Source organism: Urocitellus parryii, chromosome 5, assembly GCF_045843805.1.
Source record: "Urocitellus parryii isolate mUroPar1 chromosome 5, mUroPar1.hap1, whole genome shotgun sequence".
NCBI lineage: Eukaryota > Metazoa > Chordata > Mammalia > Rodentia > Sciuridae > Urocitellus > Urocitellus parryii.
This window is the reverse complement of record NC_135535.1, coordinates 202,677-226,946: the sequence shown is the minus strand read 5'-3', so window position 1 is coordinate 226,946 and position 24,270 is coordinate 202,677. Positions and strand designations below refer to the sequence as shown.

Below are 24,270 nucleotides of genomic sequence, written 5' to 3'. Positions count from 1 at the left end.
CTTCTTGTTGTAGGCCACATATTAACCAACTGGCATTTGAGCAGATTTGTGCTCATGATAAGGAGGGGGACGCCAGGGGCGGATCTGTGAGGGCCGGGTTTTGGGGAGGTGGGGTTTGTAGATATGGGGACAAGGAATTGAATGTGGAGAATGGGCCCGTGTGCCCTGGGATAAAACCTGCCTCTTATTCCCTTTGCTCTGTTTCTTGATTCCAAGCCTCCATTCGGAGAAGAAAAGGGGGTAAGTCATCTGCTTGTGTCCCCAGGCCCAGCCTTCCTCACGCCTGTGGGGAGCACTGGTGTATGAGACTCCAGTCCAAGTCTGGGTGGTCTGGCATCCTGGGCACACCCAGGATTCTCCCGGGGGATCTGGTAGTGGCATGGAGAAGGGCTAGGAAGGATGAATGGGGAGTCCCTAGAGTTGTGACTCTCTGGGATATGCTAGGGAGGCACAGCCAGGCACCCTAGGACTCAGGGGAGCTGGGGAAGGTGGGAGCTGTGGGGGCAGCCTGGTGGAGAGGAGCTAAGATAGTCCCTGGTGGAGGCCACTGCATGTGCCAGGGCCTAGAGCTGGAGAGAAGAAGGGCTCTGAGGGATCCAGTCTGGAGTTGGAGAAGCTGGGTGACTGGGCAGTGTTAGGATGGGAGTGGGGGTGTTTGGCTCTAGCTGTGTTGCATCTTTTTGCAATCCTCTAGGGGCTGCCTCTTCCTGGGTTGTGGGCCCTACTCCTGTGCTGGTTGTTTGCAGGGCTGACTCAGAGCTGACAGTCCCTTTAGAGCAGGGATCTGGGGTCCCCTGCCAGGCTGTTGACTTTGCTACCCCCTCTCATGCCCCGTCCTAGTATCCTTTCAAGCTTGTATGTCCAGCCTGGCTGCAAGGGACAATATCCAGGTCGCAGCAGAGTCACTTGGGCCTGGGTACTGAGGACCAGTGTCTGATGAGCTCTTGGGCCTGGCTTCCACCGCTGCCTCCACTTCTTACACAGGGGGAAGCCAGGCCCAGACGGAAGCCTAGTGGCCCTGTGGCCCCATGCATGGTATCTATAAACATCCTCTGAGTACCTAGCATCCCTCCATCTACCGCTCTCTATCCACTGGCCCCCAGCCCACTCCTCTCTCAGGACTGCAGCCCTGGGCTTCCCCTGCCCCAAGTCTCCTGGTCTGTTGTCCTTTCAGGTATTAAAGATAGATGACAAACTCTCTCCTCCAGGACTCCTTTCTGTGCCTTTGGGGCAGACAGACAAAGCTACTTCTGGGGTATTCTGGTTCTGCCATCCAGTGGTAGAGGTGGGCTTCCAGGGTGCTGTGGCCTGTGTACCTCTCCCAGCTGTGGAGGAGCTGGCAGGAGAGTTGTCACACTACTTGGGCCCCAGCGTGTCCTGCCCCACACCCAGATGACCCTTGTAGGTGGTTGGTGGGAGTGCCTGCACCTGGTTCCTAGTGGGCTTCATTTCCTTTTTTAAGTATCAAGAATAATTTATTCAAGAGTGTGTTTTCTAATTTGGTTGGGAATTTATCCCAACCTCATCATCTTTTTGTCATTTGCAAAATTTGGGGGGACTGAACCAGAGATTGAACTCAGGGATACTCAACAACTGAGCCATACCCCCAGCCCTATTTTGTATTTTATTTAGAGACAGGGTCTCAATGAGTTGCTTAGTGCCATACCATTGCTGAGGCTGGCATTGAACTCACGATCCTCCTGTCTCAGCCTCCCAAGACACTGGGATTACAGGCCTACACCATCGTGCCCAGCCATTTGCAGAATTCTTGATTTCTTTCTTTTTGAAAGTAATTCTCACTTGGCCTCAGCACCTCACCTCATGAGCCATAATAGTTGCTTTGCTATACTTTGTGGGCACATTGCTTTGGGTCCCTGGGACTAGGTTCTCCCACAGCCTAAGTGGCAGCACATCTTGCTAGGAGGAAGGGCTTTCCACCCGGTTTACTTCTGTGGTTTCTAGATGGTGCGGCAGTTGACTGCCCTCTTATTGGGCCTGTGATCTGGGAGAGTCTCTCTCCGTTTCGGTTTGCTCCTGGTAGGGTGAGGGGGATAATGGCATCGTCTATATGCTGGCTGTGGCAGATAAGAACCTGCACATGCTGGATATCACCGAGGACTTGTTAACACAGGAAGGCGATGGTGATTTCACCTTTGAAAGGAAATTCTTCAGTCCACTTCAAAAATAAATGGGAAGATCCCTCATCTAGCCATCCCTGGTCCGGGAGCCACTCTGGGGGTTTGTGTTGGGAGGAGCTGGTGAAGGCCTGCACACAGCTGGGTTCAGGAGACAAGGTGCCTTTTGCCTCTGATGGGCACTGAGTACCTGCACTGGGTGAGTGCAGTCGTGGGTCCCTCTGCAGGGATTCTCCCTGGAGCCGCTGCATGGTACCTGGCTGCGCTCGGGCCTGTGGTATCTGGTGAGGGCCCCGACTCTGGGCAGTCAGTGTGCAGCGTAGGTCTGGCCTGGGGGCGGTGGGTGCCGGACACTTCAAGAAGCTGCCAAGGGGTGGCCGGTGGAGCCAGCAGGCGTGACTTGAAGCCACAGCTTGGGGCTGGAAGGAGCAGAAGGTGTTCAGGATGAGCATGGGAACCCTTCATCAGGGGCAGGTGAGAGTGGAAGCAGGCCAGGGCCAGTGCCCCCCACCCCAGGGTAGGCCTAGCCCTTGAGAGATGAATAGGACCAGGGGATAGGAAGCCTGAGGGGATGGGTAGGGGTCTGTGAGGCCACCAGAGGAGAGGGCTTGTGCAGCTGCCAGGTAGACTCAAGTGCTTCCCCAGCCCCTTCTGTACCCTGAGGCTGGCCCTGAGCAAACTCTGAGATACAGCTGAGTGGCCATCTCCCTGTAGCTCTGCGCCCTCAGTCATGTTAGTTGGACATTTCCAAATTCTTTTAAAAACACTTCACTTTAATAAGGACAGCAAACACAGATTTCCTTCTATTAACAGACTCGGAGAGAGGCCTCCCGGTACATCTGCCTGTGGGCCTTGTTCAGGCAGCAGCTCCATGTGGGTCTCCCCTGCTTCTCTGGCGCCCACTGCTTTCTGAGGGGCTGGGGAAGCCCCTTCAGTGAGGAGGATCCTTTGCAGCCATCCTGCTCTCCTCTTTGTTTCTTAGCATCCACTGTGGCTGGAACTGCTTCTCTTTGGCGTAAAGGAGGAAGACTCTGTGACCTCTTGATGTGTACTGAACCGTTTTTTAGATCCCCAGCCTGAGCCTTGTGGTCAGGCTGTATCCCCCACTTGGGCCTTCATTGATGATTTTATCACCTGTTTGAACGTCCTGTGGACACATGCTTTACATCAGAGTCTGTCACAGGGCTGTGGTCCCACTAGGAGCAGCTGGCCTTGGCTGAGGCCGTGGGCCAAGATCAGGCCCAGGACAGAGGGGAGTCAGGGAGTAGGGGCTCTGAATGGTTCTACCCCCCACCCGTGTTTCTTCCCTCGTGTCCAGAGTGGCCACTCCCGGAGTGTCCAGTGTGGCTGCTCCCCAGGGGCAGGTGGAATCTTGATGATAGGCTGGGGGGCTGGTTTGGGAGCATGAGGGGCTGGTATGGGATACAAGATGTAGTCCAGGCTGTGAGCCTTGGGCAGTGAGGTTGGGTCCCAGTGGCCGTGGTCAGCACTAGGGGTCAGGTGGGCCCCGGGGACCAGAGGCAGGTTGGGGGCTGAGGTGGCCTCTCCTCTCACTGCAGAGAAGCTGGATGAGATCCTGGCAGCTGCGGCAGAGCCGGCACTGAGGCCAGACATTGCAGACGCCGACTCCAGAGCGGCCACTGTCAAGCAACGGCCCACCAGCCGGAGGATCACCCCTGCTGAGATCAGTGTAAGCCGCCGCCGGGTGGGATACGGGGTCAGAGGGCCATGCGTCCTCTTTCTTGGGTCTCCTCTCTGGAGGTGGGAGAAACACCTCAGAGCTTTTTGGAGACTCTTGGGACCACGTCAGTCCCCAGGATGGCCAGTTTATTACCACTGGGTCTCCTGTGGCTGCAGCCTGCCTCCCTCCCAGCCCAGGCAGCTTCTGTACCACTCTAGGACCACCAGACCCCGGTCCTGGGGGAGGCTACCACCTAGCATGTCCTCTCCCTGACCCTTCCTGGCCTCCCTGGCACTTTCTGGACTCTTCCCCTCCTCCAGACCGTGCCTGGGACCTAGAGCCACCATCGACACTGCCACTGTCTGCACTGCCCACACAACCTGCTACCTGAGCATCGGGCCAGATTTGATTTCCGGCCCAGGCCATGGGTACCAGTGTTTTGGAGGGTGCATGGGGTGTCTCCAGTCTCTGGCTTAGGTGGAGGAGGGGTGGGGCTGAATGGTGCACTGGGGGCCTTCATGCCCTGGAACCTCCATGTTCCCCCCTCCCCGACCCCCACAGTCATTGTTTGAGCGCCAGGGCCTCCCAGGCCCAGAGAAGCTGCCGGGCTCTCTGCGGAAGGGGATTCCACGGACCAAGTCTGTAGGTATGGCTGGGCCGAGGGACTGCATGAGGCTGGGAGGGATGGGGCTAGGCTGGGTGGATTCAGGGTTGGAGGATGCTGCCTCTTCCCACCCGTGGCTGGGATTTTCAGTTCCTTGAGTCCCACCTCTTCCTGCCCAGACCAGGGGTCCCATTTTTGGACCTAAGTATGTCTGTCCTTCCATGAGTCCAGGGACAGGCAGCTGGAAGAGACTCTTGAGATTTCTTTCCTGGTCGGTGCCCACTGGATTCACCACTTCTGTCCACTGGGCAGCATCCCTGAACCCCTGGGTACTGCTGGTCTGTCTCATGTGCACTGGGTGCCCCCAACACCTGTCCACTGCCCTGTCCACTGGGTGTTCCCCTCCATCACTCTGCCTCCCATTAGCACCAGTGTCCTTGTCCCCAAATCAGCTACCTCCTATCCTGGCTGCTCCTCTTGTAGCAAGATCCAAGCAAAGGTCCAGCTTGCCGTAAAGCAGTCTCTCCTAGGACCTGCTCCACACCCACCGTGCCATGCGCACTCCTCCACCTCACAGCCAGTGTTCCTGGAAAGGCCTCCTGTATTGCCCTGAGCCTGTGTCTGATGAGCTTTCTCCACATCTACTCCCCCCGGGGCTACCAGAGGCCTCTGGGGGATCTCCCAGGGCACATACCACCAGGCACCTTCTTACCACTCCACTAGGTTTCTTGGATCCCTCCGCAGTGAAGCTTCTCCCAGGGTTTGGGCACAGTGCTTCCTGGCTCTCCCTCCTCCAGCCTGCTCCATTCGGTCCCCAGGCCCTAACCCACTAACTGAGGGACCTGCTCAAGGCCCAGCCCTCTGCATCTTTTCCTTCTACCTCTTGTTCCCTGGTGGCCTCATTACTGCCCCTCCTCCACCACACCCCGTATGTGGCCACCTCCTTGACCCCAGGCAGGACTGTATCTCCATAGGCATTCAGTCTCCCTCAGCTGCCGACCTGTGCATCTGCCACCCACAGAGCTGCCCACTGTCCATCCACCTACCTGCGGAGAGCCACCAAACCCCAAAGCTTCCCTGCCCAGCACAGGGCAGACACAGCATTTATGCACGTGTTTCTCTCATGCTCTCAGTGACCATACTGGGGAACATCATTTATTTTACTGAAGCAAAGGGTTCAGTAAATTGACTTGCTAAAGGTCACACAAGTGTCCTGCCCATTGCCTGCTATCCATCCTGAAGCCAATCAGCTGCCCAAACTCCAGTCCCTCACCTTCCCCCAGGAGCCCTGCTTACTCTAGGTTGACCCTGGGCTGGATCTCAGGCTCAGGTGGAGAGGATGGGTCCTTCAGTTCCATGTGGGGTATCAAGGTACACATACATATGGAGCTAACTAGGGAGCTCCAGCCACCCTGGGGTGTCACAGAAGGTTGGTGGCAGTTTTGAGCTTAGAATGCAGGGTAAGTGGAAGTTTCCAGGGGACAATGGGGAAAATTGCTGACAGATGCCAATATGTAGAAACATGGGTATATGGAAAGGTCCTTCATGAATGGCCGAGAATCATTTCTGTAGATGGGAGAGTGGTGGAAGAAGGTTATTGAAACTGCAGCTACTTTGGAGCCAAGAGGTGCTTCTTTTTGCCCTCACTGGCCTAAGCCCTGGGGGTTCTCTATGGTTTCTTTCTTATCCTCTGCCTCACCTCATAATTTGGATGGGCTGCCTCCGCACATGTCTCAAGCTTTGCCCAGTACAGGCCTTATTCTTGCACCTGGACCACAGCTTTGTTCTCATGACCCCCAGCCCCCTCTGTGCCCTGACATCCATCCCTCTGGCAAAGGAGACTGTCTGCAGCGGAGTTATTACTGTGCATCCTTTAGCTTGACCCTTCGTGGACTTCTGGCCCCCTCCCTTTCCACCTCCCTCAGATCTGGGTCTTAACAGTCTTGCTACTGTCCTCCTGCTCTCACTCTGCCTGGATGGCCATCCAGTTGCAGGACTGACCACTGCAGGTCCAGCCCTGTGCATCTGCTCTGTGGGCCTTGAGCCTCCTGGCAGGCCTGCCGCCTCCTCTCACTGGGGCGCACTGGACTCTCTGAACAAGTGAGCTGACAGGTGCTCATTTTGGTCCCTGGCTTTTAGTTGCCAATTTGATCGTTGGACTGGACTGTCAGGCTCCCCCAGACTCCTCCCTGTGTCCTGTGTGGCCCTGGGCTCATGGTGCAACCCTTAGAGCCTCAGGGCCCTCATCTGTTAACATGGAGAACACCTGGTGCCTCCCCCAAGGACGACTTGGACTCACCAGTAGGCTGTTCCTGCGTGAGCTCCAAGTGGGTACACAGGGGCTTCCCAGCAGCGGCTGACCGTGGTAGATCAGACCCTGCATCTTGAGGCTAGGAAATGCTCTTGCTATGATTGGGGCAGAGAGGATCTACTTTGCTCCAGATGGCATCAGAACAGACTCCCATTCTGTGCGAAGGCAAGTGACTTTTCTTCACCTAACGCAGAACTTGGCATGCCATTAGCATTAAATCTCCCTTTTCATCCTCACATGTCACTGCCGCCTCTACACCCTCGAGGTGCAACTGTTCCTCCTGGGGAGCTTCCTCTAGTGCAGTCTTGGGGGTGTTCATCCTGTGTGCATGTGTCGTGCAGGAATGCAGCTGGGAGATCCAGACCAACTGGACACAGACTCTTTGTCCATCAGTGGGAGGGAAGACAGACCTAAAAATGATGATTCTTGGCCACCTTCCCAGGGTGCTGCTACCTGTCCAGCCCAACACTGTAAACATTAAATGGCCCTGAAATGGGCAGAGAATCCTTCTGAAATGAGACTGAATTCCTAGAGGTGACTGGTAGAGCTGGAACTCAAGCCTAGCCTGCAGCAGAAGCCCACCCACCCTTGTTATACCTGACCTGACAGAGCCACTGCACCCGGCTGGTCAGAGGCCTTGCTGATGACATTGCACGTCAGTGACTGAGGGAGGATTTAGCCAGAGCAGGCATCCTATCTTTTAGTGACTTCTTAACCTGCATGTGTCTAACACAGAGCACACCAGATGTGGTGTGCTGGTGTGGAGCTGCCTACCCCTCAGGCTGGGCCACCCAGCATGTGCAGCCTCACTGGACATCCCTGTGGGTGTCCACATTATGTCCCAGAGTTAGGAGGTTGTCAGGTTTTAGTTAGAATCCTCATGGCATCTACAGGTGGGAGGAGAGGGTTCATTTTAAGGTTACATAAGCCCATGAGAAAACAGGTTCAGAGGGGCTGGCCTGGGATTACACAGCCAATAGGGGCTAAAATGGAAGCATGCAGAGTGCTTGGCCTACAGTTCTATTTAAGTCACATACCCATCCTCCTCCCACCAACCCTTACTGAAGTCCAGCCACTGTGGTTATGTCAGCTGCCTCCTAGCAGCCCCGTCAGGCCCATCCATGCCCTGCCCTCCTTCTGCTGGATGCATGGTGCTCTCTGCCACAGCCCTGTCCCTCGTCTGCAGCAGTGCTGTGCTCCCACCTTTGGTGGCCCCCAGGGCCAGGCACAGGTCCAGCTTGTTCCATTTGGGGTGTTTCGGAGCCTACCTTCCTCAGTTTTGCGTGGGAGCCCCTACCCCTGCAGGCCTGAAGCGTCCTCTTATGGCCTGATTTTTATCTACAGGCAGATTCAGGGCCCAGGCAGGGAGGGCTGAGGTTCTGTCCCAGAGCCTTTTCCGTGGGGGCTTCACCTGTGGCTGAACTGGAAGCACTCTCCTGGGCCCTAGCCCTTCCTACTTGTGCAGGGCTGGGTCTCCCAGGAGGAGCCCAGACTGGCCTCTCACTCAGAGTCCTTGCTGTGGGCTTCCTGAATCATCCCTGATGCCCTGCTGACCCTGACCCGTGCTCCTGAGTGGGATGGACTCTGGGTTGGACCAGCCTCCATGGGAGGGGGCGCCGCAGTCCCCAGGGGTGTCTCTGAAGGCCCAGCGCCCAGGGCAGTCTCACCAGACCCTTCCATCTGCAGGGGAGGATGAGAAGCTGGCGTCCCTCCTGGAAGGGCGCTTCCCTAGGAGCACATCGATGCAGGACTCTGGGCGTGAGGGGCGCGGCATCCCGCCCCCGCCACAGACCGCGCCTCCGCCCCCGCCAGCACCCTACTACTTCGACTCGGGGCCGCCCCCTGCCTTCTCTCCACCACCCCCGCCGGGCAGAGCCTATGACACGGTACGCTCCAGCTTCAAGCCAGGCCTGGAGGCACGCCTGGGGGCGGGGACGGCCGGCCTCTACGAGCCCGGCGCGCCCCTGGGCCCACTGCCCTATCCCGAGCGGCAGAAGCGCGCGCGCTCGATGATCATCCTGCAGGACTCGGCGCCGGAAGCAGGTGACATCCCCCGGCCCGGGCCCGCAGCCACACCGCCTGAGCGCCCGAAGCGCAGGCCTCGGCCACCCGGCCCAGACAGCCCCTACGCCAACCTGGGCGCCTTCAGCGCCAGCCTCTTCGCGCCGTCCAAGCCACAGCGCCGCAAGAGCCCGCTGGTGAAGCAGCTGCAGGTGGAGGATGCACAGGAGCGAGCGGCCCTGGCTGTGGGTAGTCCTGGCCCAGGCGGAGGCAGCTTCGCCAGGGAGCCGTCCCCGACGCACCGCGGCCCCCGGCCGGGCGGCCTCGACTATGGCTCCGGGGACAGCCTGGGACTCGCGTTTGGGGGCCCAGGCCCGGGTGCGGGCCCTGGCAAGGAGCGTCGGCTTGAGGAACGGCGTCGCTCCACGGTGTTCCTGTCAGTGGGTGCCATCGAGGGCAGCCCCCCCAGTGCTGACTTGCCATCTTTGCAGCCCTCACGCTCCATAGATGAGCGCCTCCTGGGGACCGGCGCCACCACCACCGGCCGCGACCTGCTGCTCCCTTCCCCAGTCTCTGCTCTGAAGCCATTGGTCAGTGGTCCCAGTCTTGGGCCCTCGGGCTCCACCTTCATCCACCCACTCACTGGCAAACCCTTGGACCCTAGCTCACCCTTGGCCCTGGCTCTGGCTGCCCGAGAACGAGCTCTGGCCTCACAGGCACCCTCCCGGTCCCCCACACCCGTGCACAGCCCTGATGCAGAGCGCCCTGGACCCCTGTTTGTGGATGTACAGGCCCGGGATTCAGAGCGAGGGGCCTTGGCCTCTCCAGCTTTTTCCCCGAGGAGCCCAGCCTGGATTCCTGTACCTGCCCGAAGGGAGGTAGAGAAGGCCCCCAGGGAGGAGCGTAAGTCACCCGAGGACAAGAAGTCCATGATCCTCAGCGTCTTGGATACTTCACTGCAGCGGCCAGCTGGCCTCATCGTTGTGCATGCCACCAGCAATGGGCAGGAGCCCAGCAGGTTGGGAGCTGAAGAGGAGCGCCCGGGCACCCCAGAGCTGGCCCCGGCTCCCATGCAGACTGCATCGGTGACAGAGCCCCTGCCTAGCCCCCGGGCCCAGCCCCCAGGCAGCACCCCAACAGACCCTGGACCAGGCCAGGGCAGCTCAGAAGAGGAGCCAGAGCTGGTGTTTGCTGTGAACCTGCCGCCTGCTCAACTGTCCTCCAGTGATGAGGAGACCAGGGAGGAGTTGGCCCGCATTGGGCTGGTGCCACCCCCTGAAGAGTTTGCCAATGGAATCCTGCTGGCCACCCCACCCCCTGGCCCGGGCCCATTGCCCACCACGGTGCCCAGCCCGGCCTCAGGGAAGCCCAGCAGTGAGCCACCCCCTGCCCCTGAGTCTGCAGCCGACTCTGGCGTGGAGGAGGCTGACACTCGAAGTTCCAGTGACCCCCACTTGGAGACCACAAGCACCATCTCCACCGTGTCCAGCATGTCCACCCTGAGCTCAGAGAGCGGGGAACTCACCGACACCCACACCTCCTTCGCTGATGGACATACTTTTCTACTCGAGAAGCCACCAGTGCCTCCCAAGCCCAAGCTCAAGTCCCCGCTGGGGAAGGGGCCGGTGACCTTCAGGGACCCGCTGCTGAAGCAGTCCTCGGACAGCGAGCTTATGGCCCAGCAGCACCATGCCGCCTCTGCCGGGCTGGCCTCTGCCGCCGGGCCCGCCCGCCCTCGCTACCTCTTCCAGAGAAGGTCCAAGCTGTGGGGGGACCCCGTGGAGAGCCGGGGGCTCCCTGGGCCTGAAGACGACAAACCGACTGTGATCAGCGAACTCAGCTCCCGCCTGCAACAGCTGAACAAAGACACGCGCTCCCTGGGGGAGGAGCCAGCTGGTGGCCTGGGTGGCCTGCTGGACCCCACCAAGAAGTCACCCATCGCAGCAGCTCGGTGAGCAGGGCCATATGGGGAGGGACCTGTCCCTGTCTCCTGTTCCTCCTATCCACTCACAGGCTCCTCTGTTCCTCCTCATTCTGTCCCATCTCACCTGTCCCATACCCCAGTCATCCATCTCTTTGTCTAGTCTTGCTTTGTTCTCTGAGATAGAAGGCTCTTTAGGATTGCTGGTCTCCATGACCCTGTTGGTGCTGGCCATGGGGCTGGGTCCATGAGACCGAGATGGGGCATGAGCATGTCCAGGGTTTGGCTTTGTGTCTGCCAGCTTATGCCTCCACTCCTGTCCTCATGGGTGGTGTGGCTGCCCCAGGAAACTGGTGCCATCTGTCCTGGACTGCCAGCTGCTTTGCTTCTTTTTTTGAGGCCTGGAGCACACTGGCACCTTTTCTTTTGGGAACCAGCCACTAACTTCCTCTTTTCTGCCCAGAAACATTCATCTCATGGTACCCCCTTAGAGCCCCTTTAACACAGATTCCTGTGTGGGATTTTTAAAGTGCACTAAGAAGATAGGTGGGGTCATACCATCTGCCCTCTCACCTTCTCCTTCCCTTTCTTGTTTCTCTGTCCTGCTCCCCAGCATGGAGCTACAGGGAGGAGCTGAACTGGGGGCTGGGTACCACTAAAGCTATGGCCACTCTTGTCAATCCCCGGGCTGGCCCTCTATGGGCCGCATATGTGCTGGATCAGCTGGCCAGCCTCTCGTCTATCTTTCTCAAGCTGCTTTTGCTTCTGCCCCCAGGTCCCCTAACCCCAGGTTTGGGCAGGATGCTCCCTCCTGAACTCCTTCCTGCTCCTAAGACCACCTGAGTGGGCTCTTTGCTGCCAGGTGTCGGAGGCAGGAGTCCACAGAGTAGTGAGCCATGAACAGCTTAGGGACTGCAGGTTTTACTCCTCAGGGCTTGTCCATCTCACCCTCTTCCAGTTCAGTATCCAAAACTGGCTGGAAGAATGGAAACTTGGGGAAATGGGAACTTGGGAAGCTCATGCTGCCTCTCCTGAGTGGCCCAGGTTCCCTGCTTGTCATCCTGAAGCTGGCTCTGGAGGCTTCTACTCTTTCAACCTCTTCTGATTCCCAGCCAAATCTGAGAGCCTGTTTCCAGCAGTGCAGTGTGTAGGGTATCCTGGGAGTGGATGCACAGAGTGTGGACCAGTCAAGATGAGTACCTTGGTTCCAGGCCTCTGTGCAGGACAGGAGGGGTCTCCTGACCCAGCCCTGTCCTCCTTCTCTGCTTCTCCTCCTCCTGCCAGTTGCTCTGTTCCTCTCGGCCTCTTGGTCTCAATGGAAGTAAAAGCCACTTACAGTGCCTGGCACAGTGTCTGGCCCCATACAGGCCATCAGGAAACATTTGTGAGGTGGATAGAAGAGTGAAGCCACATGCAAGGGCTGTCTTTTGTGGTTTAGGATGAATTCCATGGAAGGACAGAGAGAGGGGCTCAAATCTATTGGATGTGCAGCTCCTGTAGTTGGGCTCAGTGAGCCCAGTCCTCATCCTGGGCTCTGACTCCCATCAGGTAGTCAGCAGCAGGGCCAGATCCAGTGATTCCTCAGCCAGAAGCTTCTGGCATGTGCCTTGTCTAGATTCATGCTCCTGTTGTGGTCTTGGGATTCTCCGTAGGTGGGGTAAAGTTCTCTTAGCCTGTGACTCTGTGTTTTGCTAGGCCTGGGTGCTTTATGGGGTGGGGAAGGCAAGGCCAGAATACCAACCTTCCGTTGGTCTGCAGGCTGCTAGAAAGTGGGCAGCTTTTCTTAGTAGTACCTGCAAAGTCCTGTCCTTTGCCTGGCTTCTAGTGGCCGGGCTTTTCCAATGGCTCATTGGCTAGTCGTGAGTAGGGTGGGGGTGGGGGAGCCAGCCCACCTGGCAAACAGGAGCTGAGGCTGAGGAGAGGTTACTCTCCATAGGAAAATCAGCTGCTGAGCAGCCCTAAAACAGCAGGCCTCCCTTGTGTGGTGGCCCTTGCCAGCCTCAGCCTCCTGCTGCTTTGCCTGACATGGGCTTAGAGCCCTCAGATGACCCTGCATCTCCACGCTCCCCGGGCCACATCTCAGCTGTTTTCTTGAGCAGGCCACTTAGACTCTCAGACCTTCTGTCCCTTACCTGTGGAAGGGGTCTGGTAATGGTGGGAACTCCAGGCTGCCCTAAGGGTGGGCAGGCTGAAACATGGAGCAGGCACAGGGCTGGGGCAGGATGGGTCCTCACACCCCTGAGCTAGTGTTACCTTCACCCTCTCTGACACCCAGGCACCGGGGCAGGCACTGAGGTTCAGTGTTAGAGGCATTTGTGGGAAAGTTAGCCTGCTAGGTGTGGCACTAGACAATGTCACATCACATTATTTCATTTTCACAACCATTCTATTAGATGGACAATAATATACTCTCCATTTTCCAGACCATCAAACTGAGGTTCCAGAGTCACTCCATCCAGTAAGTGTGGTGTGTCTGACCCTAGGTCCATTCTCTGTCTGTTGTAACCTGGAGCTCTGCCCTTAAGCCCCTCCTGATGACAGCACTGGGCTGAGGCTCCGCAGTCTTCTCACACACAAGTGGACAGCATGTTCACTGCCTAGCATGGACTCACATGCCTGCACAGTCAGATGTATGTGTAACAAACAGCACTCAGTGTTGTCTGCTTGCCCAACCGCACTAAAGTCCCACTGCCCTGGCTCCTGTCTCCTCTTGCCTCTGCGTTCCCTTCTGTTCTGCTCACTCATTCTTGGGCTCCTCCTTGCTGTCAGAGCTGGGAAAAAACACAGCCCTCTGAATTGGGCCCCACTACCCACCACTTCTGGCTGCAGGCAGGGGCCTGAACACAGAACATCTGTGGCCATGTCTGTGTCTGATCCTATTTTGGGCCTGGTCTTTTGCATGGCCCATCTGGAGTGCTTTTGAGAGCATTGTCCAAAGTGTGGGAAGTTCTGACATCCAGGCATGACTGCTTCCTTCCCAGGTCCTATCCTGGCAGAAGTCCTCGGGCAGCAGCCAGAAACACCTTCAGGGTCACACCATGTCCCTGGTTCCTTGTGTTTCATCTCCCAAACTCATCTCTTCCCTCCCTTGGTGAATACCGCCAGGAAGGAAGCCCCCCTTTCCACTACCTTCTGCAGGATGACCCAGTCCAGGCTGTGATGTTCTTCAGCCACAGGTACCCAGCAGCCTGAGATATTTCTGGAGTTAAGCTGTTATGTATATTATGAAACCAAAGTTCAGGAATTTGAGGAAAATGACCAGATTGTACTGGGCCACCCTTGATTTTTATGTGACAGCTGGAGAATGCCTTGGCCTTGGTCTGCCTCTGAGAGTCTAGGACTCTTGGCCTCTAAGACATCCACCCTGGGTCATCCATCTGCTCTGTGTCCTGCCTTTAGGCCTAGCCCTGCCAGACAGACCATTTGTCCACTCGGCCCTACACCTGACTGAAGCTGCTTTTGCGTGTTGATTCAGACCTGATTCTGAGCTCCACAACTGGCGGTGGGCCCCTTCCCACCTGTCTATCTTGAGGCCCATCCTGTCTCTGAACTCACTCTGTTTTCCAGGGCCCATTCTTGGACCTAAATCCCACATGTGGTCTGAGACCACAGCAATGCTCTGTTCTCCTTGGTTATCAGTTTACATCTGTCTGACCCTTTTATCTGGTTTTATAGAAAAAGTTCGCAGTGAAATAACTTTGGAAACACAAATGTGAAGTTTCTTTGTGGCATTACTTCTCAGTGGCCCCCCCACCTTTTTTTGTGGTCCTGGGGATTGAATCCCAGGCCTTGTGCATCTGAGGCAAGCACTCTACCAGCTGAACTCTATCCCCAACCCTTCTCAGTGCCTTTTTTTCTTTTGTTTTTAGAGAGAGAGAGAGAGAGAGAGAATTTTTTAAATATTTATTTTTCAGTTTTCCGTGGACACAACATCTTTATTTTATTTTTATGTGGTGCTGAGGATCAAACCCAGCGCCCCGCGCCTGCCAGGCAAGCGCGTTACCGCTTGAGCCACATCCCCAGCCCCTTCTCAGTGCCCTTTGATCAGCTCTGTGGAGGAGGGCACAGCATGCCGTATTCTCTAGACCTGTTAGTGTCATTGGACCTAACAGGAGACCCACTCTCCTCAGGTTGGCTACGACGTCCTGCCTACTATCCTGTCTGAAAGGGGACAAAGCCCTGCCTGCTTGAGTGGTCATCATGGCAGGTGCCTCGAGGATAGCCAGGCACTGGGGCTAGGATGCAGTGTCCCTGCAGGCCATATGCAGGTGTCTGTTTCCAGATCCCTGAACTCTGCTGGGGAACAGAAGTGGGTCACGGAGGATGGGACATAGTGACACTGGGGCCTGTCAAGCTGGAGCTGTGAACAGGTCTGTGAGGTAGGAGTGAGGCATCTGCAGAAGAGACACACCCAGAAGTTCTGGAGTCCTGTTGGGTTCTGTGCTCCTACTGAGGATTATTTCCCTTAATGAGGCCCCCAGATCATGAGGCTATAGACCTACCCCAGGTGAATGCAAAGACAGAAAGCCAAAGGTGGAGCCAGACCAGAGCGTGGACTCCTTCCTACTCTTGGTACCCATGGATTGACAGAGGTGAGCCAGCCTGGGTGGAGGATGCTGTATTATATTCCTGGCTTTGCGCCAGGTACCAGGAGTCAAGCACAGTGAAGAAGGGAGGGGCTGGGGTTCAGTGCTGGCATGTCTTCCTGGCATAAAGCCCTGGAGTCGATCCCCAGCACCCCCCACAAAAGGTCCTGGGATGATAAGCCTGGACCAGAGATGATCAACGAGGAGGACCTAGGGTAAAGTTAGGAACTGGTGACTCGTCAGCCATATGGGTGAAAAGAGGGAGGAGCTGACAGTGGCTCCTAGGCTTCTCATGTGGGAAAAATGGGACATTAATCACTGAGGTGGGGTGGGAGGTATGTTACCAGACCCCAGTGGAGGGGGGGCCTCATGTGACATTCCTGGGCACATCAGCCATAGCAAGCAGCGGCCCAGAGAAAATGCAGACGATGAAGAGCAGGAAACAGAAAACCCGTCCAGGAAGAGACTGAGGAGAGGGTGCCTCTGAGGGACGTGGATGAGCAGGTTAGCAAGGGGGTCCTGCTGCAGCTCTGGTGACTACCAGGGAGCGGGAAAAAGCCTCACTGGCCAAGAGTCGCTGTGGACAGTGGACAAGATGCAGACATTGGTGGAAGAGACCCTGGGGGCTGTGGATGCTCACTGAGCCAGCTGTCCTCTGGAGCAGGCTGTGGGCTGTGCCTCGTGACGTGTTGTGGCCCAGAGCCCTTTGGGAGGGGTAGGTGTTGTGAGGTGGCTATGTAGGGGTCGGAGCCCCACCAAGGGGGTGGTCAGACAGCCACGCATGCCAGTGGACCCAAACGGGCTTGCTGGAAAGTCAGATGTGGACACTGCTAGGGTCCCTGGCCTGGGGACAAGGTGGGCAGCACTCACCCCCCAGAAGAGAGCACAGCGTACACACCCAGCCCTGTGTGGCGAGTCCTGCCCTCCTGTGTCCTGTGCCCTGAGGCGTGTGTGGGAGGGGGTGGGGGTGTGACCGGCCCTCTCCCCACTCCCAGTGCTCCCAGCCCAGTGCTCCTCTGGGAACCTGGAGCCAGCTTGCCCTTGGCCAAAGCTTCCAGGTCCCTCTGCCAGGCAGGAGGGCTTCGGTGCTACCAAGACGGGCATAGCTTCCTCTGTCCTCCTTGAGCCTCCTGGGTGGGGTCCGGTTGAACCTCCTCCTGCACTGTACTTGTCTCCACTGTTCAGCCAGCGTCCTCCCCACCCCTTGGGCTGTGTACTTCTAGACTCCAGGTACACCTGACATCACAACCACACAGAAACCTCTCCCTTGGGATGGGACCTGGGCAGGTGTCTGACATGTGGTGCAGGTGCTCTGGACAGGGTCAGTGAGTTTGGGGGTGGGAGGCAAGGTGCATACTCCTGTATGAATAACCCGTCTATCCACAGGTATGATTCCTTCATAGTCTCAACCAGCACTGTGCCCACAGTCACCACCCCCAGGGAACCCCAAAGTGTCAGTGGCTCCCTCAGGCCAGGCACCATAGGACCAGAGAGCATTTCTTCTGGTGGTTTTGCCTGTTCCCTGTGGCCACCTCTGGTGTTTCTGGAGCCCTTCTCTGCTGCGGGCCTGGTCTGTCCCCTTCAGGAAGCTCTGCTCTGGGTCTGAACAGTTGGGAGGAGGCAATAAAAACAGGCTGAGGAAGAGACAGCCAGTGGATGGGATATTAATGAGGTTAAGCAGGAGAGAGAGGTCTCCGGAGAGGGGCTGCCTTGTCCACATGGAGATGAAAGATGAACCCACTTTAAGGGGAGGAATGAGGAGGGGCCATGCAGGTGCAGGACAGGCACTGGAGATTTTGTGTGGTCAGGACAGTACCCAAGGGGAACTCCCAACCCACGGGAGGACTCCTTAGGCCAGCCTGGGGTGGGGGATGACAGAGAGAGGCCAGTCAGCAGAGGGGATGTCAGTGGATCACACCACCCAGTGCCAGGTGCCTGCTAACCCACACTGCTCTGCACTGCATAAACAAGAACAGCCCCTGTGCAGGCCAGTCACGGGTGCACTCATATCTGTCAAGTCCACCTGCACTTTCAGATCCCACATAGGTGCCTCCTTTCCCCCAGCACCTCCAGGGTAGCTGGGCCCAACTCCTGAGTCCCTCCCTGCACAGGGTCTCTGGTAGGGGTCCCTGCACCTGGCTGCCCGTTGTGTGGTTGTGACTTGGGCCGTGTGGGCCTGGCCTGCTAACACTCTCTCTCATTGCTCTCTCCTGCCCATCTGCATGTGGCTGCTCTGTCTAGCTGCGCGGTGGTCCCGAGCGCCGGCTGTGTAAGTGAGCATGCCCATCCCATGCCTCTTACAGTCCATGTGCTGTGCCTAGCTGCCCAGGTCTGCTCTGCATGGCTGTGTGGGGCTTTGGGGCCACTGGAAGCTCCTGAGGAATGGGGATGTGGGAGTGGGTTTGCTCTGGAGCAGTCACCCCAGGCAGGCCTCCTGTCATGATCAGGATGAGGTAGGGCTAGAGGTCCTGGGTCCTGGCAGGTGAGGAAGTGAGATGCCATCCGTTCTTGTATGTGTCTGCACATGTCTGCTTGTGAGCCGCTGAGCTCCTGCCATGGCTGCATGTCTGCAACCTGAGTGGGTACCATTGCTGTCATGAACTGTCCTGTGCAGGGAGGCTACCTGTGTGTTGTGGTGTGCTGCGTCCTCAACCTGCACACACTACCCCGTGTGGGGGTGAGCACCTCTTGGTGTTTGTCTTCAGTGTCATGGACCTGTTTAGTCTTGTACCACTGTCAGCCTTTTCCATGACTCAGCTGTCCCTGAAGCTAACCAGGTTCTCTGGGTCTCCTCAGGGCAACAGAGCTATATAGGGGGAGTGGTGAAGGCTACTGTCTTGAGCCTTACCGTCTAAGACACCTGTGGATGGTGCCATGCCCAGAGCCAGTGTTGGAGGCTGGAAGTGAAGGGCAGCTGGCTCTTTGCCATGAGAGGCTGTCTTCTTGGTCCGCTGCTCTTGGAGCCTCCATGAAGTAGGGGGAGGAAGGCACCAGTCTTACTGCTCTAGTCTAGGGGTCCCTGAGAGCAGGACACTGGCTCTGACCCTAGGGGCCAAGCAAAAGGCTTAGGATAACCATAGGATATTCTCCCCAGCCACAGCCCTTCTGGCCCCTTGCCCCACTCCCCCCTGCCCGCCCCATTTTACTTCACTCCCTCAACTGGCCCTGACCCCCTCTCCCTCCGCAGGCTCTTCAGCAGCCTCGGTGAGCTGAGCACCATCTCAGCGCAGCAGCGCAGCCCCGGGGGCCCGGGCAGCGGGGCCTCCTACTCTGTGCGGCCCAGCGGCCGCTACCCCGTGGCGCGACGCGCCCCGAGCCCAGTGAAGCCCGCGTCGCTGGAGCGGGTGGAGGGGCTGGGGGCGGGCGCGGGAGGCGCGGGGCGGCCCTTCGGCCTCACGCCTCCCACCATCCTCAAGTCGTCCAGCCTCTCCATTCCGCACGAGCCCAAGGAGGTGCGCTTCGTGGTGCGCAGCGTGAGTGCGCGCAGCCGCTCCCCTTCGCCGTCACCGCTGCCCTCGCCTGCGCCTGGCCCTGGCCCCGGCGCCCCCGGCCCGCGTCGGCCCTTCCAGCAGAAGCCGCTGCAGCTCTGGAGCAAGTTTGATGTGGGCGACTGGCTGGAGAGCATCCACCTAGGCGAACACCGCGACCGCTTCGAGGACCACGAGATCGAGGGCGCGCACCTGCCCGCACTCACCAAGGACGACTTCGTGGAGCTGGGCGTCACGCGCGTGGGCCACCGCATGAACATCGAACGCGCGCTCAGGCAGCTGGAAGGCAGCTGACGCCCTACCCCCAACTCCCGTTCCAGCTGCGCCCTGCGGGCAGGGCTCCCCACCCCCACCCCAACCCCGGGCCGCGGGCTCGGCCTGCCCCCTACGACGGCGCCCGGGCCAGGAATGTTGCATGAATCGTCCCGTTTGCTGTTGCTCGGAGACTTGCCCTGTACATTGCTTAGTGCCCTCCCCTGCCCTGCTGCCGAGCCCCACCCAGCACACAGAAAGGGCACGGACCAGGGAGGCTGGGGCGGGAGTTGGTTGGGGGTGGGGTGCTCTGGCCTGACCACCACCTTCACAGCTCCGGGTGGCCATTCTCCCAGAGGGGGAAACTAGTCCAGCATGCGAGGTCAGGACACGCCTTGGTGACTCGGGGGGAGGGGGGAGACATTGGGGTTCTAGATGGGGGCCAAGGAGCCCCCTGTTTTGCATATTTTAATCCACTCTATATTTGGAACGAGAAAAGGAACAAATATCTCTGTCCGTAATAGTTCCCGCCCCCTTTTCCCCTATCCCTCCCGCTGGTCCCACTGCAGCTGCCCAGTCTTCCATCTCCGGCCCCTCACTGCCACCCCATACGGGGCAGGGGACACTCCAGCTGGTCTGGGGTTGGCCAGGGTCCTGGCGGCCCACCCTGGGGCCCCAGCTCGGCTCCCTTCCCTGGCTGAGCTACAGTGTGCCCCACCCACCCTTCAGGTGCTGCTCGGGGGCGGGGGGAGGGGGCAGGGGCGGCCCGCATCGGGTCCTGCTGGACACCAGCAGGGCCCTGTGGCCTGGGAGACCATTGCCCTGGGGCTGGGGCTGGGCCCTAGCACTCTACCCCTAGCCATCTTCCTCACAGGGTCTCTCCCCAAGAAGGGGTCCAGCATCCTCTCCATGTTCTTGGGCAACTACAGCAGAGAAGCCTCCCTGCCTTGGACCCCAAAGTCTCCTGTTGTTACCCTGTGTGTGTGCACACCTGTGTGCGTGTGAAACCCGGGTGCCACTAGCACGTGGGAGCCCTGTGTGTGCCTGTGGAGTGGCCTCCTGGGGCTGCTCTAGACTGGTGTGGGGGCTGTGGAAATGTCGGATGGGTGTGTGCATGGGTGTGTGCCTGTGAAAGCACCCCGTCTCCTCTTCCAAAGAAAGCCAGGCCAGCTTGCCCCTGGGCCCTGCTGTTTGCCCAGCCTGTCCTTCCAGAGCCTCCCCAAGCCTGAGCGGATTCGTGGCTGAATTCCTGCTGCTTGGGGAGGCCCAAGGGCCCCCTGGAGGCAGTGCCCCTCTTTGGGCTTCTGAGGGGATCATGGGGTCCCCTAGAGTCATGCCACCACAGGCCCTGGGGAGAGTCAGAGACCCTCGAGGGTGCCCCAGCCCCCCTACTGTGACTCCTCACACTCAGCAATGGCCTGTGGGGTGGGGGGCCTGGGGCGTTTTTAAACCTAGGGTTTGGAGTCTGGACTAAGCTCCATCCACGTCACTCACAAGTTTCTGTTTATATTTCTAGCTTTTTTTAATAAAAAAAAAAAGAAAAAAGAAAACAGAAGTTTTCACAGCCCAGGGGCCTGGCACGCCGGTCTGTGCCTGCCCCTCCCTGGCCCACCGGCCCCCTTCCCTGGGCTCAGAGTCGCACCCACTAACCCTCTCACCAACAGACCAGGTCACACACAGCAGCGGTCACTGTAACAGACTGCCACATACACACTCAGTCTCACACTCACCTGTGGGTTTTCTGTTCCGTTCAATTTGGGTTTTTAACTTTACAGGGTCAGTTCTGCTTCACCCCTCCTTTTGTATGGAGTTCCATCCAGGGGCTTTCACCCCCTGCTCCAGTCCTGAGGCCTCCTGACCCTGACGTTGTGATACACCCCACAGAGATCTATGTTTCTTATATTATTATTGATAATAATTATTATAATATTATGTAATAAATTTATAAGAAATGAAGCCATGTTCCACTTGCCTGTTTGAAGGGATGTTGGGAAGCAGACTCTGTCTCTGACTCTGAGACTGGTCACCCAGTCCCATAGCCCTGACCCATGTGTTGGTGACTCAGAGAGGTGTCTCTGACCCAGGCCTCTGCTGGCCCCCTGCTCAGCTCCTGCCTTCTCCCTGGACTGCTGGCCTCCCATCCAGGCTTCCCACACTGGTCCTTCTCTCTGCTCAGCAGCTCACTGGGTGGTGGCTCCTGAGCTCCAGGCGGGTGGTCCTCCATGATCTCTGCCACTTTTTCATTTTTTGGTTCTGTGGCTCAAACCCAGGCTTTTAACCTCATGCTCTGCCACCGAGCTACACCCCAGTCCCTCTGTCATGATCTTAGATCTAGGGCTTGAAACCTCTCTCCAGTGCCCAGTTGTTTATAAAATCTCCAGTCCTCCCTGTCCTGTCCATGCCTGCTGCGCACAGTTGGGCCCACTTCTTTCCCTGGACTCAGGTCTTCGGGTTCCATTCCTGCCCTCTGCTCACTAACACCCGACTGTCTTTGTGGAGGAAGGCGTGTCTCCGCACACCCTCCCTTCGCTGGCCTCACTCCACTCCTGAAGTCCTGGAGCCTGTCTGGTGGCTCAGGGTGGCATCGTGGCTGGTCCCCCCTCTGCTTGGATTGCCCACCTCACCGCCTTTGTAGGTTGAACTCCAGGTCCCTTCTTCCAGGAAGCCTTCCTTCCCTGACTCTCACTCTGCATCCTCACAGCCCTCTAACCTCAAATTAGAGCACGCTGGTGCTTCCCACCTTGGATCACCCCTCTGGGGACCAGCACCTCAGGAATGTGAGGTTTATCTCTTCAGGCTATTTGAACCAGACATGACCTTCAAGGGCACGGGCCTCCTGTGCACAGCCAGCTGCCACTGGCCAATAATGTCATGGGAGACAGCCTGTGTGGCATCTGTGGGGGGGCAGCTCACAGGGTGGGGGAGGGGCACCGGGATGAGAGAGAACAGGAACCGAGAGTTGGGGGTTGACAGTCCTGCTGAGCGGGAGGGTAGAGACCTCAGGAGCCAGGGCTCAGAGCTGTGCCATGCCTGCGGGCAGGGGTTTCTGGGGTCTGTGGATTCTGCCCCTCTGCTGGCATGAAAATAACAGACTGACGCCTGACTCCGGTTGGGGGTTGGTGGTAAGGCTTGGGAGGAGCCAGCTGGCCAGCCAAGCAGAAAGATCCTGGGAAGGGGACCAAACTGGAGGGCAGAGGGAGCCTCCAGGGTGCTCTCTGGGGAAGCAGATGCCCTGCAGGCTGCTTGGGGGCAGGTGACGTTCTGGTGGCTCTGAGTGATGGCAAAGTCCCTCTTCAGGCTGGGATTGGTGACTTGCAGTTTGTTTACAAAGCCCCACAATGACAAATGTTCAACATTTCCAATTTTTTTGTCTCATTTTTAGGCTAGAAACTCTGGTCATCCTACAGAAGGGAAGACCCAGGAAGTCAAGGAGAGAGGCCCTGGGAAGGCCTGCCTGCGGCAGAGAGAGAAGGGACCAGAGAGACTGGTTTCCTTCTGAGCAAGGGTAGGGGGGCTTGTCTTTCATAGAAACAACTTTGCCCACTCTGGTTCCCCCAGGATTTGGAGAAGATGAATATTCCCCCAGGTCAAAAGCCTCAGAAGACAGGTCAGGGTCTTCCAGGACTAGACCCGAGAAACCTGCTAGAGGTGGTATGGAAGTGGGGCTTCGCCAAAGCTCCGAACACCTGAGGGAAGACACTGTCTCCTTCAGGCCCAGGGAGTCCTCAGGAGCTCAGAATCCTCCCTGCTTGGCCCCGGGGACACTCAGACACCCTGGACGAATCTCCTCAAATAGGAGAGAGAGGACTTCATCACTGTCACCTAGAGGAGTGAGGCCTTTAGACAGACCAGAGCTGATAGGAGAAATTTGGAAAGGAGAACTTGAGATGCTCTGGTCAAGGAGATAAAAGCTGTGACCTTCAGGTGGGAAGAGGAGACTGTTCTCCAGTAGAGGATTGGAAACTTTGTGGAAGTTGGGTCATGGAATGAGAGCTCCTGACACTTCATTATGACACTTGAGACTTCAGGACACTCACCCAGTGAAGTGCCACCTTTAGACATTTGGGCAGAGGATGTAAGACCTCTTGACTCTCAGGTAGAGAAGAGGCAACAAGGTGAAACTAGGTGGTGGAGGTGAGACTGACTTCTTGGTGGAGGAGACTCAAGACTCTGGACCTGAAGTGGAGGAGAGAGATGTTCTCACACTTGGGGCGAGGTGAGGACTCCTTGATATTTGAGACCCGCTGGGCATTCAGTGGAGGGGCATGTGACCTCCTGCAAGGTTTAGAGATGAGAAACTCTGTCCTTTGGGTAGAGAAAATAGGGAGAGAAATCAAGATCATCCATAATCCCCAAACTCAGCCCTCAGGAAGAGAAAAGGAGATGTCCCAATAGGTAGACGAGAGGGGCTCTGGTCACACTCCTAGTAGAGGAACAATCTCTTTGCCCTCTGGTAAGCCGGCAAGACTTCCCCTGAGGTGGAGCAGGTAGGTGTGCTCTCCATGCAGGTACAGCAGATCAGAGCTCCGGACACTCTTTCAGGGGCGGGGAAACATTTGAACATCCAGGAATATGTAATAAACATTTGTCACTTCCTGATAGTCCAGATGCTGTCTCCTGACAATCAGAAAAAGTGATGCTTTGATCCACAGGTCGCTGTGGTGAGAACTGACAGGGAACCATGGAAGATAATCCTTTGCTCCACTTGTTGCACTTAGTTCCCAGAGAGAAGGTCTTGATGTCCAGGGAGGGGACCTGGTGATACTTGGCAGTGAACAGGAAAGTAGACTTTGTAGGCATAAACTTGGGAAATTCAAAATGGCTCTTTGAAAAGTCTACTGATGGCATGTCCTTGGAGAAGGAAAAGGCAGTTTTCCCTACCAGGTAATAAGGATCCACAGATCTTCTGAACCTGACTCCTTTTAACCACGGACATCTTGCACCATCTTGTTGCAGCAGGGCCAAACTGCTCCTCAGTGCTTGAGTCTGCACTGGTTACAGCTGGAAAAGAGACACACCCTTAACTCTCACACAGTGGGACCTTGGAAGAGTAATTGGCGATGAAGATCTTGGCCTTGGGGGTGGAGGGAACCAGGTGGTGTACAGTCCCCAGTTACCCGGGGAGTGGTACCCTGTCAGGAAGTTGGGGAGTCACTTCAGCATGGATCAGTTAAGCCAAGAGGCCTGCCTGGCTTCCTGCTGGGGTTGGGGGGAGACTACCCTGCTGATTGGCCAGGAGGCCACGGAGCTTTGTGAGGTCATGGCCTGCATGCCAGGCTGGGGGCAGGAGT

General features: G+C 57.4%; 1 protein-coding gene across 6 annotated transcripts in view; it reads left to right on the top strand.

The window, feature by feature from the left end:
* Shank3 (SH3 and multiple ankyrin repeat domains 3) overlaps positions 1-19,728 on the top strand; it is a 53,863-nt gene extending 34,135 nt beyond the window's left edge. The window contains exons 18-23 of one of the 6 annotated variants that reach the window (XM_026381742.2): positions 217-240; positions 3,695-3,825; positions 4,378-4,462; positions 8,418-10,683; positions 13,077-13,111; positions 18,427-18,487. In XM_026381742.2, the coding sequence (XP_026237527.2) occupies positions 217-240; positions 3,695-3,825; positions 4,378-4,462; positions 8,418-10,683; positions 13,077-13,089 (2,519 nt within the window). In that variant the 3' untranslated portion in view covers positions 13,090-13,111; positions 18,427-18,487. Of the gene's footprint in view, positions 1-216; positions 241-3,694; positions 3,826-4,377; positions 4,463-8,417; positions 10,684-13,076; positions 18,404-18,426 lie in introns of those variants that run through there. The other 5 variants (XM_026381737.2, XM_026381740.2, XM_026381739.2 and 2 more) reach the window with 5 other exon arrangements.
* Positions 19,729-24,270: the final 4,542 nt, after the last annotated feature.